This window comes from Parus major, chromosome 13 (genome assembly GCF_001522545.3).
Source record: "Parus major isolate Abel chromosome 13, Parus_major1.1, whole genome shotgun sequence".
Lineage (NCBI taxonomy): Eukaryota > Metazoa > Chordata > Aves > Passeriformes > Paridae > Parus > Parus major.
In genome coordinates, this window is record NC_031782.1 from 11,513,312 (window position 1) to 11,526,869 (window position 13,558).

A 13,558-nucleotide genomic window follows, 5' to 3' on the forward strand; every position below is an offset into this window, starting at 1 on the left:
AGGACTCTTCAAGCAGGAGCAATGAAGGATCACACCCACTGTGCTGATTAAATCACTTAAGTACAGTGTACATTCCCCCTGGCCATGCTTCCTGCCACGACTAATTCCTTCTATTGAACCTTTGGGACCCAGGCCAGCACATGGGCACAGATGGTTCCTCAAATCAGGAATTCACTTCCCTACCCTCTAACAGGGCCCAAATCCTGGTATTCAAATCACTGTGTCACACAGGTGTAGGTTAGGAGGAAGATGACAATTTCCAAAGTTCATACAGGCTGCTATGAGCCTGTGTGAATTAGGGTGGAACAGGACTGTGCTTGCCAGGGTTTACTAAGGTCACAGGCACTGAAAACTGATGCATGGGTCTAATTTTCAAATTATCTCCTATCTGGAAATGACTCAAGGTCCATGCACTTCCTCTGTGTGCCCCAAGAAAATATTCAACTTCCCATTCAGCGATGAAGCACGAAGATGCTGTGTCTCACGTCAGAACACTGCTCTACATCTCTTGATCTTTCTCTTGATCTTCCAAACATAATTAGGAGGAATATGCACTTAGTAGAAAATATGATATGAGCATTTATACATGAGGACCTGGAGACCATTTTCCTGAGGGATTGCATTCTGGTTTAACTATATGTCATTGAAGAAATGGGTTAACTTGCTGTTGTATCTTCAGATGAAGAAGACTGTGTCTGTCTATATCAAGATACAAATACAGATTCCTACAGAGGAACAGGAGAAATGTGTATATTCAAAGAAAGAGAGGAAGAGCCTAAATATATGAAGGATCAGTTACTGTGTTCCTCAGTGTAATAAGATTATTTTTTCCATGGAAGTTTTGTATTTGTTTAAAAATTGAAAATTATCAAGGTGTCATTTTCTGGACACATGTAATAGAAATGTACCTCAGAATGGACAGTAGGAATTAAGGTCTGTGGTGAAAGGACCAGTAATCCAAAATCTTCTCATTAGGATGCCAAATGCTGAGTACTTAAGTATGTTGTCTCACAAAGATACTGCCAGGTTGCACTATCATTCATTTCTAGAAAAATCTGAAAGTGTATTATTGCTCCAAAGAGCAATCTGGCAGTCTGAGGAGCTTTCTTGCCTCAGCAGACAATATTGGACAAACAAGAGCCAGAGCTCAGGGAAAGAGGATGAAGTAATAATGAAAAGATTATCAATTTGCCAAGTGAGGACTAATAAATGACATTGTGCTGAGGATCAAGTCTGGCCATTTTTTACTAAATGAATGTCTTAGTTTGACAGCTTCATGCAGGCATCACACCAGGAGTGAAAAATCACCTGAGGCACAGAGATAATCTGAAAATAGCAGAGTATTTAAGCTGGTCTCAGCCATAGAGCTGAGAAGTGCATTAATAGAGCCAGAAAATAAACCAGATATGTATAATAAATGGGGCTGGGGCAAGATTCCATCATGAAAGGTGTGATTAAAGCAAAGTACTGTCAAGTCTGTGTTCCACAGGGGACTTAATGCATTTGACGTTTTGGATGTATGTGTTGTGACAACTGAGACTGAATCCTAAACTTCACATCGTAGGTCTTGCATTATTTTGTATGTTCCAAATACTTTTGTTTTTCAAAATCTCAGAAGACCTGCTGTTATATCATTCTGACATCACTTAAGTAAACTTGGCAATCCCACCAAGATATTTCTCTGGAGCAGCCCACAGCTTAGTCCTGTTTTTCTTATCTCATTATTTTTTTCCCAGTTTTCCCTGGCTGGCAATTGGGTACATGGGGCTTTTCACTCACTCCCCACCCACCACCCCTCCCCAGTGGGGAGGAGAATCAGAAAGAAAAGGTAAACCTCATGGGCTGAGATAGGAACACTTATTTATTAAATCAAAATACTACTGTTATTAGAAATATGCAAATAACACTAATTATTGCTGTAACAATAAGGGAAGAAAGTGACAGAAGCCAAGAGAAGCAGGTGATGCACAGTTGGTCATAACCAAAGACTGATATGCCCAGCCTGTCCCTGAGCAGTGAGTGGCAGCTCGAGCCCACCCCCTCAATTTATGCACTGGGCAAGACAACCTAGGCTGCAGAACATCCCCTTGGCCAGTTTGGGTCAGGTGTCCTGCCTGTGTGCCCTCACAGATTTTTCTGCAACTATTCTCCTGCAAAACATGAGACAGAAAATTCTTTAACTTGGGGTAAGGACTGCTTAGCAACAACAAACATTAGTGTGGCTTCAACATCATCCTCATGCTAAATGCAAACACAGCTCTGTGCCAGCTACTCAGAAGAAAATGCACCCTGTCCCAGACAAAACCACAACATATTACTTCAAGGCTAGAAGAGATATTAAGTAAATTACAGAATTATGGACTTGCTTTGTCTTGGCAGTTCCTAAATTCCATTTCTCTTTATTACTTTTACCTTGAAAAAAAAGTCATCTGTACATTCCACTTCCCAAAACCCCAAGAAAGTGAGGTAAAATATTAGCATTATTCCTTTCTTTTGTAAGGATCAGAAACATTCCATAACACAACAGTGTCTGTGGCATCAGCAGGCTTTCAGATTACAAAGTAAGATGTAATTTAAAAGAATTTATGTGTCCTTGAATGACTCTTTATCTTGGTCAATTCTACATTACCTGGCAGGTTATAGTTGACACTTCCCCTGATTTAACTTCTCCATTAGTAGAAACCTTAAAACCTATAAAATATATATGGTCTCATGTTTCCTTGAGCTTTCAGTAAAATATTTCCAATTCTACAATGCATAAGAATAAAGGTCTGCCAGAAAAATGCTGTGGACTTTAAAGTATCAGAAACTTATAGAATTCTCTACAAATATAATTCTGGAGTAGTTTGGAATTTTTTATGCAAGTCTCATTTAGAAAAGAAACTCTTTGCATAAAGGAATGTGGTATGATATTTGTGAGGGTTAAAAAATCTTACAATTCTAGCACTCTTTAACTTTTGGAACCTGTTAGCAGAGAGATATTCTTCTAAATAGAATTGCTTATGAAGTCATGAATTAAAAAAAAAAAGTATAAGGGAAAGTAAAAAAAAAAAAGAAAAGCAGAGGGAATTTTGTTTGATTAGATATGAAACACGTGCAGCTAGAGTGTCTCCAGTTTGTGTAGCAAATGTCCTGTGGACACTGCTAATGCTCTATGGGAATGAATTTCCCTCTGAAGTGCATCTCCAAGATGACAGAGAATTCAAAGTTCTGTTTCACTGCCAGTGACTGAACTAAGGCCTTTACAAGTTGGTTTATGTTTTAAAAGGTCTCATGGATGATATTATGAACAGCAACAAAAAAAAAAAAATAAAACAATGCATTAAATATTGTAAAAATATTACTGTAATAATTTACTGTTTAAAAAGCACTCCTTGGGTCAAGGGAAAAATCCAGACAAGTCCCCATGGACACCTGACAGAGGACACACACTGACACCAAGCATGGCTTCAAGCATCAGCACTTTATTGTTCCCCAGTACAGCCTTTTACACCGTCTCTCACACACAATAACATCTGTGTGCCTTTTTACTCTTTTCTGACTGGTCAAGGCACATCAGCATTCTGTGATGTGAACCTTCAGTGCTGTTCTCCTGTCTCATACAGCTGCCACTTACCAGGGGCAAGATTCCCTGCAGCACTCTCTCTATTCTCTTCCAACCCATTCTCCCACTGACCCCAAAAACCAAACAAATAAAAGAAGTATTTGGAAATGGTCTATAAAATGGAAGGAGTGAGGATGCTCTCTACACACACACAGATGTACATTCACACGTTATCCACAGCACCCTTGGGCTGGGTTTGCACACACAGCTGTAGAACAAGGACAGTGTGTGAGGGATGGCTTGCACTATGCCTTGGTCTAGGTGATTCCTGTTCAGCTCTTTTCCTGCTCAGCACAGGTGCTGAGTTTTGGATTTCACTCTAATACCTATAGGAAACTTCTGGAGTCAGATATTTTCTGTTCCTTTGAACACAAGGCAGGAGGGTTACTGCTGCCAAACAGTTGGGCAAAAAAAAACCTGCACAAGTATAGGACAAAAAGTAATGAGAAAATAATTACCTGGGATCTGATACTTCACTTACCTGCTCCAAAAGAGCCCATAGCAGTTGGGACTTCAGTAGAAAGAAACAGGAACAGCAAAAAACCATCTAATTTTTAAACTTCAGTTCTGGGCCTTTTGTGCCTTTTGTACCTTTTTATGTTCTCATCTGTATTTGGGGTTATATTTAATCTCTTACTTCTGGAAATTCTTTGTCCCTTTAAATTTATATAATAACACTGGGCACAAACACCTCTTTAAACATGTTTGCATGGAAGTAATACAGCTACTACTTAAAGTGTTCTCTGCCATATCATAGCAGAAAAAAAAATAAAATATCAATGCTATTAATAGCATATATGAAAGTGAATGGATAAAAGCATAATTCCAAAAATTTAAAAAATAATCACTTTTTGGGAAGTTAATATATGATCCAGAGAGATGGAGAATGAGTCATACTTTAATTTTATGACTTTAGCTTTGCAGTGCTACTGATGAGTGGTGGTTTTTTAGGTAGGTTGGTTGGACTTTTTTGGTATATGAAGGACATGCACATATGCATGCAAATGCATAGTTATCTGTGAAGGAAATAATCAGACTGTACTAATTACAATTGTTTGCTCATATTCAGAGGTACCACCTTATAAACTGCAACTATAAAATCTGGAGGTTTATGTTTTTGGTTTAATTATAACATAAAATAATTAAATTAAATCCAGTTAATCCCAGGAATATGGACATTCAAATTAAAAAAAATAACAAAGAAGCACCAGTTGAAAAAATATCTCTGAAGTTTCTTCTGTGGTCAGGTTCAAAGGGATTATTCTGGGGGAAATTTTAATTTTAATTATGGCAGAAGAGAGGGAACTCAATGTTAACTAAAGGTACTGATCTAAGCAGAACTTGCATTAGGCACAGAGACTCTTTGATAATACTGGAAAACTACCTTACTCTGTATTTGCAAATCATATTCTGTTTCCATTAGAGACTTCTCTGGGCTGCATTTCACTGAATTGCAATGAAGTCTTTGTAGCCTGGGGTTCTGTAGTTCCTTTGCAATCAAGATTTTTCCCAGGAGTGCTGAAATCTGAAGTAAAGATAAGAACCAGAGTTTTTTTATAGTTTAGAAAAAAAACCCCACAACTAAAACCAACAACCACAACCCAACAAAACAAACAAAAAACCCCACAAAAACTACCAATCAACCAACAAAAAAAACCAAAACAAAAAACAAAAAACAAGTCACCAGAAAACAAACCATATCAAAAACTGAAGCTTTGTTGTGTCCCTGAACCAGATGGAATTTACTTAATAATTTGAGAGGGGAAAAGAACCTGAAAAGACAGTCACAAATAAGAATGAATAAGAATGAGGTGTGATGTACACCTGGATACTTCAACCCCAGATTTTGGGGTCACTTAGAAAATGTGGGTTCAAATCATTTTAGAGAAGAAAATACAGCAGAAGATCTGCAGGCAAATAAAAAAATTAATTACTGACACAGCATAGCCCTGAAGAATAGTTAAGAACATGAAAAATTTAGGAAGTACATCTGAAAGCATGCAACACTTGTGAGTGGAGCTGGGAGCACACTAATGGACACACAGAGAATAGAGGGAGGCTGGACCCCCACCATATCCTGGATCATACCAGGCAGCTCTGGTTATGAGGAATGACTTGGGTAGAAGTGATGCCATGCAAGGCAGTTTACCCTTGAAATCATACAGCAAAGTTACCTGAGTGAATATGCACAGCTGTTAGTTTTCCTTGTGTGGAAGATCCATGGGTTCTTGAGCTTCAGCTGTAGAAGCTGTAGAAGATGTATGTGTGTATTTGTCATCTGTATATCTGGTGAATCAGTTTAATATTTATTCACAAACCCCCCAAGACATGGAATAGGAAACACCTAGCTCTTACATGCAAATTTTATGTTTGTTCTCTAATGTATTATTCTATCTTGTCCTGCTTTTGTTTTACAGGAGACTATGTAGTCATGTCTGTCTTCTTTAACCTGAGCAGGAGAATGGGTTATTTCACTATTCAGACCTACATTCCCTGCACACTTATTGTTGTCCTGTCCTGGGTCTCTTTCTGGATTAATAAGGATGCAGTTCCAGCCAGAACATCACTGGGTGAGTTTATCTTTCCTGTTTCCTTCAAGCATTATGATGTTTAATTGACATCTCTGCAGATCATCAGTCTGTAAATATAAGAACAGACAACTTCACATGAACTCTCCTCATTTAGAGGAATGCAGTAATTTCCAAGGCATGACACAGACTGGCTATATTTGCATCTCTTCCGTTTCACGATGTCAGATTCTGACTGCTGTAGATTGTCAACAATAAAAGCTTTCACATTCTTTCTGATTACAGCAGTACTTTTTATAAACATCAAGGGGGTAGGGACACACAGCTGGATTAGAGGCAGGATGAATTAGTTTCACTTGTTCTACTTCCATATCATGGCGACTAGCACCACAAATTAAATAATTACCAAGAAGAAATCCACCTTTCTGTGTCCAACTGGTAACAAGGGGAGAATGTACCACCATGACCACTTTAGAGACCAACAATCAGATGTAGACTTCAGGCAAAAAAAATCAGCTGAATTTGGTGGTATCCAAAACCTTATATATGAAAATGTGGCATGCAATTAATCAGAATTAGAAATTTCTACACATTTAGCAGCTGCTCCACAAATAAACTCAGACCAAATTAATCTTGCTTGTGCAAAGCAGCTGTAACAGTAAGAAATAACAAAGCAGAAACATTTAGCTAGAGAAACTTTAACACATTTTCTACTTCTACATTAAATCTGCACAAGTGAGAATTATTTCAGTTTTTCCTTCTGCACTTCCATTTTTTCACAGAAACACAGCACAGAGCACTGGAGTGTAAAATTGGGGACACAATCTTCATTCCCTAGAAAGAACAAAACAGAGTACCAGTGGCTTCCAGAAGAGAAAGCTTTAAGCATTTTATTGTGGGTTTTTTTTCCCATCCTCTTTAAAAAAGAGGTTATAATATCTGCTTTAAAGAGGTACAAAATTAATAAAGGTCATAAAGCTGTTATTTTGAATTTTACCTAGATACAAAAACCAGACTTGTCCCTCTGTTGAGAATTAGTCTATTTGCACCACAAAGAAGGTAAAACCAACAGTGTGAAAGTTGCCATATAAAATGTGGTAGATTTTAAATGTTCTGATGCATTTTTAGCATTTTTCACATCACAGTACATGCAATAATGTTCTGAAATGGAAGGGATGGTGAGGCACGTCACAGTGCTTTTGTAGATCTTTCTCTTGCTCTCTTTAAGCTTTGAACACATAAACCCTAAACTTAAATTTTCAAGAAAAATAAAGACTTCCCAGAAGTAAACTACAAAACCTTAAATTCAATTTCTTAGAATTCATCTAACCAGAGCAGCACTGGCAGTGACAATGCAGAGATGTCGCATACCCCTGTTAATCCCCAAAGCTCCCACTGAATTGGCATTTCACTTGCTAGAATGTGCTACTGAATATCTTTGCTGTATGTTTGAACTCCAGGCACTCTTCAAAACCAGAGAGAGATAACTAACAAAATCAGTTTGCTACTTGAAGTGATATTATTTCTGGTTTTTTTTCTATCTATCTACTAGGAATTACAACTGTCCTGACAATGACCACCCTGAGTACAATTGCTCGTAAATCTCTTCCCAAGGTCTCCTATGTGACAGCAATGGATCTCTTTGTGTCAGTCTGCTTTATTTTTGTGTTCTCTGCACTGGTGGAATATGGAACTTTGCATTACTTTGTCAGCAACAGAAAGCCAAGCAAGGATAAAGACAAAAAGAAGAAAAACCCAGTATGTATCTTTCTACCAGCAAGGCCTAAAATTTAATTAGGTTTTCTGAGAGAGCATTTAAATCCCTCTTTAGAACTGTACCTTTTTTTCATACTTTTCTATTACATCTATACCTGTCCTTTATAACAATAGGACTGCAAACATTCATTTTGAGAATCAAAAGTTCATATATTATATTACAATTTTCAGGATGCCAGAGGAACCAATTTATTAGGATAAAGATCTTTTTAACCAAAGTGTTTTGCATACCACAACTACCAAAGCCATTATTTATGCTGTATACAGATCTCTTTATAGAAAAGATCTCAGTTTCTCTGTCTGAATATTAGCAAATTCTATGCCATTAACTTGTGTCCACATTATTGACATGACTATCTTGCTTATCAGGACTATAAACTTTTATATTCAAACTTTGGTGTGTGCTTTTTCCAACTTCCCCTTAAGCATCTGTTTCCTTTCTATTTGTTCCCTTAAATTCTTTTTCTTATATTTCTTACCTTATTTACCTACTTTGCCTTAAAATGTGATTTTGCAGTAGTTTATAATATTTATGGATACATGCTACCCAATAGTAAAAATAATGTATATAATAGTAACAATAAAAAACTCCTGGAAATACCCTCAGTAGTGATTTTGGCTTTTTCCTGGACAAGGAAAGAATTTTATGCCTATTTTGTCCAGGACAGATTTCTCCTTGCCTTTGGCAACTGAGCTGACAAATGTGTTATCTAGAATCTCTAGAACATTTAGCTTAATCATCTGTCAAAAAAAACAAACAAAAAAACCCAAACAAAAACCCCAAAATCCAAAACACCCCATAAAACAAAAAACCCAACAGTCAAACAAACCAACCACAAAATAGCCCTTCAACCAACCAACCAAAAAGTGAAAAATTTGAATGAAAAATGTTTTACATTAATAAAGGATATTTTCAGCTGCATTTCAGGCATCTAACACTGAATTAAGTAATTTGGATTTGCTCTGCTAAATTATTCAAGGACTTTTGAAATTATTATCTTCTAGTTTTAAAATACATCACAAAAATATCTATAGAAAAAGTAGCAATTAAGGAACCTTTCACTACATACTATTCCTATCATTTCAAGCTTAAAAGCTGCTGAGAGGTAGACTGTAAAAATCAAGTAAAATGATAAAGTGATGTGTCCTGTTTTAGGTGGAAATAAAAGTGTGTATGTGTGTCTTATGCAGTGAGATAAAGGTTTAAAATTAAATGCACCTCACATTTACTTGTTTCACTTTAAGGTGTCCATATAAGGACAAATAACTTGTTCTTTACATTGCTTATCTGTGAGCATCTGGAAGGAAACAGAACTATAAATGCTTGCCTGTATCATAGGGTCTAAAAACCTTAAAAGTACAGTATTCAGGGCACAGTCTGCAGGTAAAAGTCTTCTTTCTAAAAAAGTGATTCTATAAACTCTGAATGGTCTCTTTCAAAACAGTTCAGCATAAAAGACTAGAATCCTCTCAGGATATGAAAATCTACCAGGAGTTTGATGTCTTATGTCTTTGGCCCAGATGTAAACAAGAAAATGACAAGTTGAAAATGTGGGGGATTTTATGTACTTGTTTCAATTGCTGTAATCCCAATCTTTCTATATATTTAGTTCTTTTTGACTTACTGTGTTTTAGAAGCATATTTTTAATTTACATTATTTTTGTCTCTTTCTTTCCTTTCTTTAATTTAAAACAAAACCCTCTGATTCTCTTTTCTGTCTACAAAATGAAAGCTTCTTCGGATGTTTTCCTTCAAGGTATAATGTTTTTTGGAATGGAAATTCACTGCATGCGACTGCTGAATTTAACTATTAGAGCTTAGATGAGAGTGGTGTTTTGCTTGGTCTTTTAATTAACAAGATGACTACTCAAGCTACTTCCTAATTAAGTAGAATGGTTACAAATTTCTAAACAATTTGGAAAGTTGATTCAGCAGCTCAAGTACCAACGCACTTTGGTTCTGAACTTACCCAAGTTCAAGAGTGACCAACATTATTGGATCTCATTAATTAAGAGAGTTTAATGCTATAACATTTCTGGTCCTCTCTCTCAATTTGCCATGGGATCCAATAGCACCAGCTATCCTAAAAGCTGCAATATATCCTGCAATACACCCTTTTAGAACTCAACTCTGACCCTGGATTTTCAACCTTTGTGATTTCGTTCCTAATTGTAAAACCAAATCTGTTCTGATGTTGACCTGAAAAAGACTCAATGTCACCATCAATTACTCAATGTTTGTTATGCAAAAAAATAGTCAGAGTTTTGAAAGGGTTTAAGATGCATATAGATATTTAATGTTGTCACTGGATCAACACATTTAGAAAATTAGCAAATGTGTCTAGCTGTGTTCCACATCAAAACCTTATCTCCATTCAGAAATGCAGAGATTTTATTAAATTTAAAAAAAAAAAAAGTGGGGGGGGTAGGGGGGTGAAGAAACCACATGAAATAAATAACATTATTTACATACTTATGGAATGGAATTGTTATGTTTCCCTAATAATTATCATCATGAAATTTCAATGCCTATCATCCTAGTGTTCACCCATTGCTCAAATGTGTTTTAAAAGCTTAACTTGCTCAATTCATTCTAAATATATATATGTAGATGTACAGCTACTATATAAAATTTGAAACATGTTGAACCTTCTAGCTGGTGAACATTAGTAGGTGGTGAGCTGCATATATTCAAATAATTGAAAAGCTTTAAATATATTCTCATAATCTTATTCAAAAGACCCAGTTTTTTCCTTTTCCCTGTGTATACATATTTCCTTTTTTCTCAACATGAACTGCCCCTTTTAAAATCCTGCATTTCCTATTAATTTAGTTCCTTTCATATGCAATACAGAAATATCAAGCAGCTACATAAACTATAAAACAAAAATTCAAAACACTATCAATTACATTCCTGGATGTTTCATTTAACCTCTCATGTTTATTCAGTTTAGCTTCGAAGCTAATTGCCCATAGCTGTTAATTTTAGATTGATTTGTGTTGCTTTCCTCTAAAGGGTATGATGCAACAGATTTTAATAAGTTCAAGGTAATATTGCCATTAGAACAGCTTAGCAATTTCCCATGTAACCCCTGCAGAACCATCATGCACATGATGACCCTCATCCCCCAGCTGGTCTGGTGATAATAACAAAGCTTTTCCCTCTACCATCTCTTTCTTTTTTTGCTACTCCACCTTAGGCACCTACTATTGACATCCGCCCCCGATCAGCTACTATTCAAATGAACAATGCTACTCACCTCCAAGAAAGGGATGAAGAATATGGGTATGAGTGTCTTGATGGCAAGGACTGTGCCAGTTTTTTTTGCTGCTTTGAGGATTGTCGGACGGGAGCGTGGAGGCACGGCAGAATACACATCCGCATTGCCAAAATGGACTCCTATGCCCGCATCTTCTTCCCAACTGCCTTCTGCTTGTTCAACCTGGTGTATTGGGTATCATATCTGTACCTTTAAAAGCAGTAGGAAATCAGTGATATGAGCCTTACTCACTGAATTTCTTTGAGAGATGGTTTCCTAAATCCACTTGAAGTATTTATGATGCGCTTTATAGTGGTCTGAATTCTTTAGTGCCATAATCCCGTAAAAATCAGTCATATCATTTGTCCAAAAATTGCCATCAGGTCATTGTGAATTACATGTCCATTCCACATGCCAAAATAATTTAAAATTAAATCATGTCAATAGGTAATATACACCTATACCTTCTGGAATAGATAGGAACAGGGCAGACAGGGCGAGGGGAACACAGCAACAACATAATAGTTGATACTGTGATTCCAAACAGGAGTGAGAGAGAGAAGAATTCCCAGGTAAAGTGCTGTACAGTTTGTTAACACTGGCTATAATTATGCTATAGCTTTATTCTCTGTGGGCTTTTCTTTTTGGAAGAGTCATCTCTCACTTTGAATAGGTATAATTAAGCTAGGAAAATTAACTTCTACTCCCACCAAAATGAAAACAGACCTTTCCCTTTGCCATCCCTTTAAGAGCACATGTACAATGCTGTAAATATTTCAATACCTTATAGTACGTAAAGTCTAGTGCATGCATCTTTTGGGGGCCAAAATAAATGAAAAAAAAGGTACCATAAAGTTTTGTCTTTTATTTTGTGTCTCTGGATGTGCTATTGTAATTGAAATGTGGACAAACCTAATTTTCTTTTTTCTTGAAAAATTGCCCCTCTCCTTCATGCATGGAAGATCCAAGCAGACAGCACTGTCATGCAAGATATTAGAGAAGCCTTAAGGATTCAACTAAATAACATATAGACAAATCTGTATGGCCAATATAATAGCTCATAAAGTGTAATATATGTGTCCTCTGCTGTCGTAGCCTTCATTTCCCATTGATAATGTTGCTATATTTCAACTCAATCTCCAGTAATTATACATTGCAAGATCAGCTTCCAAATTTAATCCATGTGCTTCTATTGTTCTTTTCCTATGTTGAGCTCCACTTTTGTCCTTACACAAGTGTTTGTGGGGGTCTTTTATTCTTTAATCTAGTACAGGAAATAGCTTTTGTTCTAGACAGTTTTTTTACATAAGAGCTTCAAGTTAATTTTGAAACATTAGTCCTTCTATTGTATATACACACACACAATTCTCTGCCCATTCATGTCCTTAATCAGCAATAGTTGTTGTCAGTGCTGCTTTCACTCAGTGAGTACCTTTATTAGAAGAAACCTTTACCATGGCTAGCACAGGGTTTATAGATAGCCTTGAAAATGGAAGGGAACAGAGTGTGTCCTGGCTACTAAATCACACGTATGAAGTTATGTATGCATTTAAAACCTTCAACCCACCTGGGTGAATCTTGAAAACCACTGGTTTTCAGAACCTGTATGATGCTCAATTATGCAACCTTAAGCACATGTAAATATGACTGACAGTTTTGGGTTTTTTTTTTCAATTGTCAAAGATGCAAAATGCCACCTCCAGAAAAGTGGGCTTGCGGCTTGAAAAGGGAGACCTATAACTTATCACTACAGAATTATTATTAATTTAAATGGAGGAAAAGGAAAGTTTTCCAATGTTTGTATAGTTTTGGAAATAAAAATGTATAAAAAAGGAATATCTCTTGATCATCAATTGCTCCTAGTCCAATGTATTTGAAAACATTTTAATAAAGGAATTGCACACACCTGTGGACTTTTTCAATAAAACTGCTGCACTCAACTCCAGTTTTTCTGTGATGAGTTTGTTAAAAGCATGCTTTGAGAACTAGAGAGCTTGACCAGCTGGATTCATTACATGCCTAAATATGTGATTTTAATCCTATTAACCCTCTGCATTATCTCATTTTGTAGTCAAATGGCTCACATAACTTTCAAGAATGAGGACTAACTCTATGAAGGTTATCTTAGTCTAAAATAATTTTTTTTTTTAAAGAGAAATAGCCTTCCATTATCTACTTAGTCTCCATTATCTACTTAGAGAGTCTCCACTATCTGAGTGAGTGTCAGTCACCTTTCACATGAGAAGATGTTTCAACCAGTACCAGACTGATTTCTAAATTTTTCTTCCCAGTAGTCAGTGATTTAGGAGCTTTTTTTTTATTTTCTTGCTGTTAAAATGAGTGACTAATATACATTTAAGGTTTCAATTTTTCCCTGCTGCCATATAGGT

General features: G+C 36.4%; 1 protein-coding gene across 1 annotated transcript in view; it reads left to right on the forward strand.

The window, feature by feature from the left end:
- The window catches only part of GABRG2 (gamma-aminobutyric acid type A receptor subunit gamma2), a 40,852-nt gene extending 27,744 nt beyond the window's left edge, over nucleotides 1–13,108 (forward strand). The window contains exons 6-9 of the mRNA XM_033517656.1: nucleotides 6,022–6,174; nucleotides 7,685–7,890; nucleotides 9,642–9,665; nucleotides 11,109–13,108. Coding sequence (XP_033373547.1) covers nucleotides 6,022–6,174; nucleotides 7,685–7,890; nucleotides 9,642–9,665; nucleotides 11,109–11,384 — 659 coding nt within the window. The 3' untranslated portion in view covers nucleotides 11,385–13,108. The remainder of the gene's footprint in view (nucleotides 1–6,021; nucleotides 6,175–7,684; nucleotides 7,891–9,641; nucleotides 9,666–11,108) is intronic.
- Nucleotides 13,109–13,558: the final 450 nt, after the last annotated feature.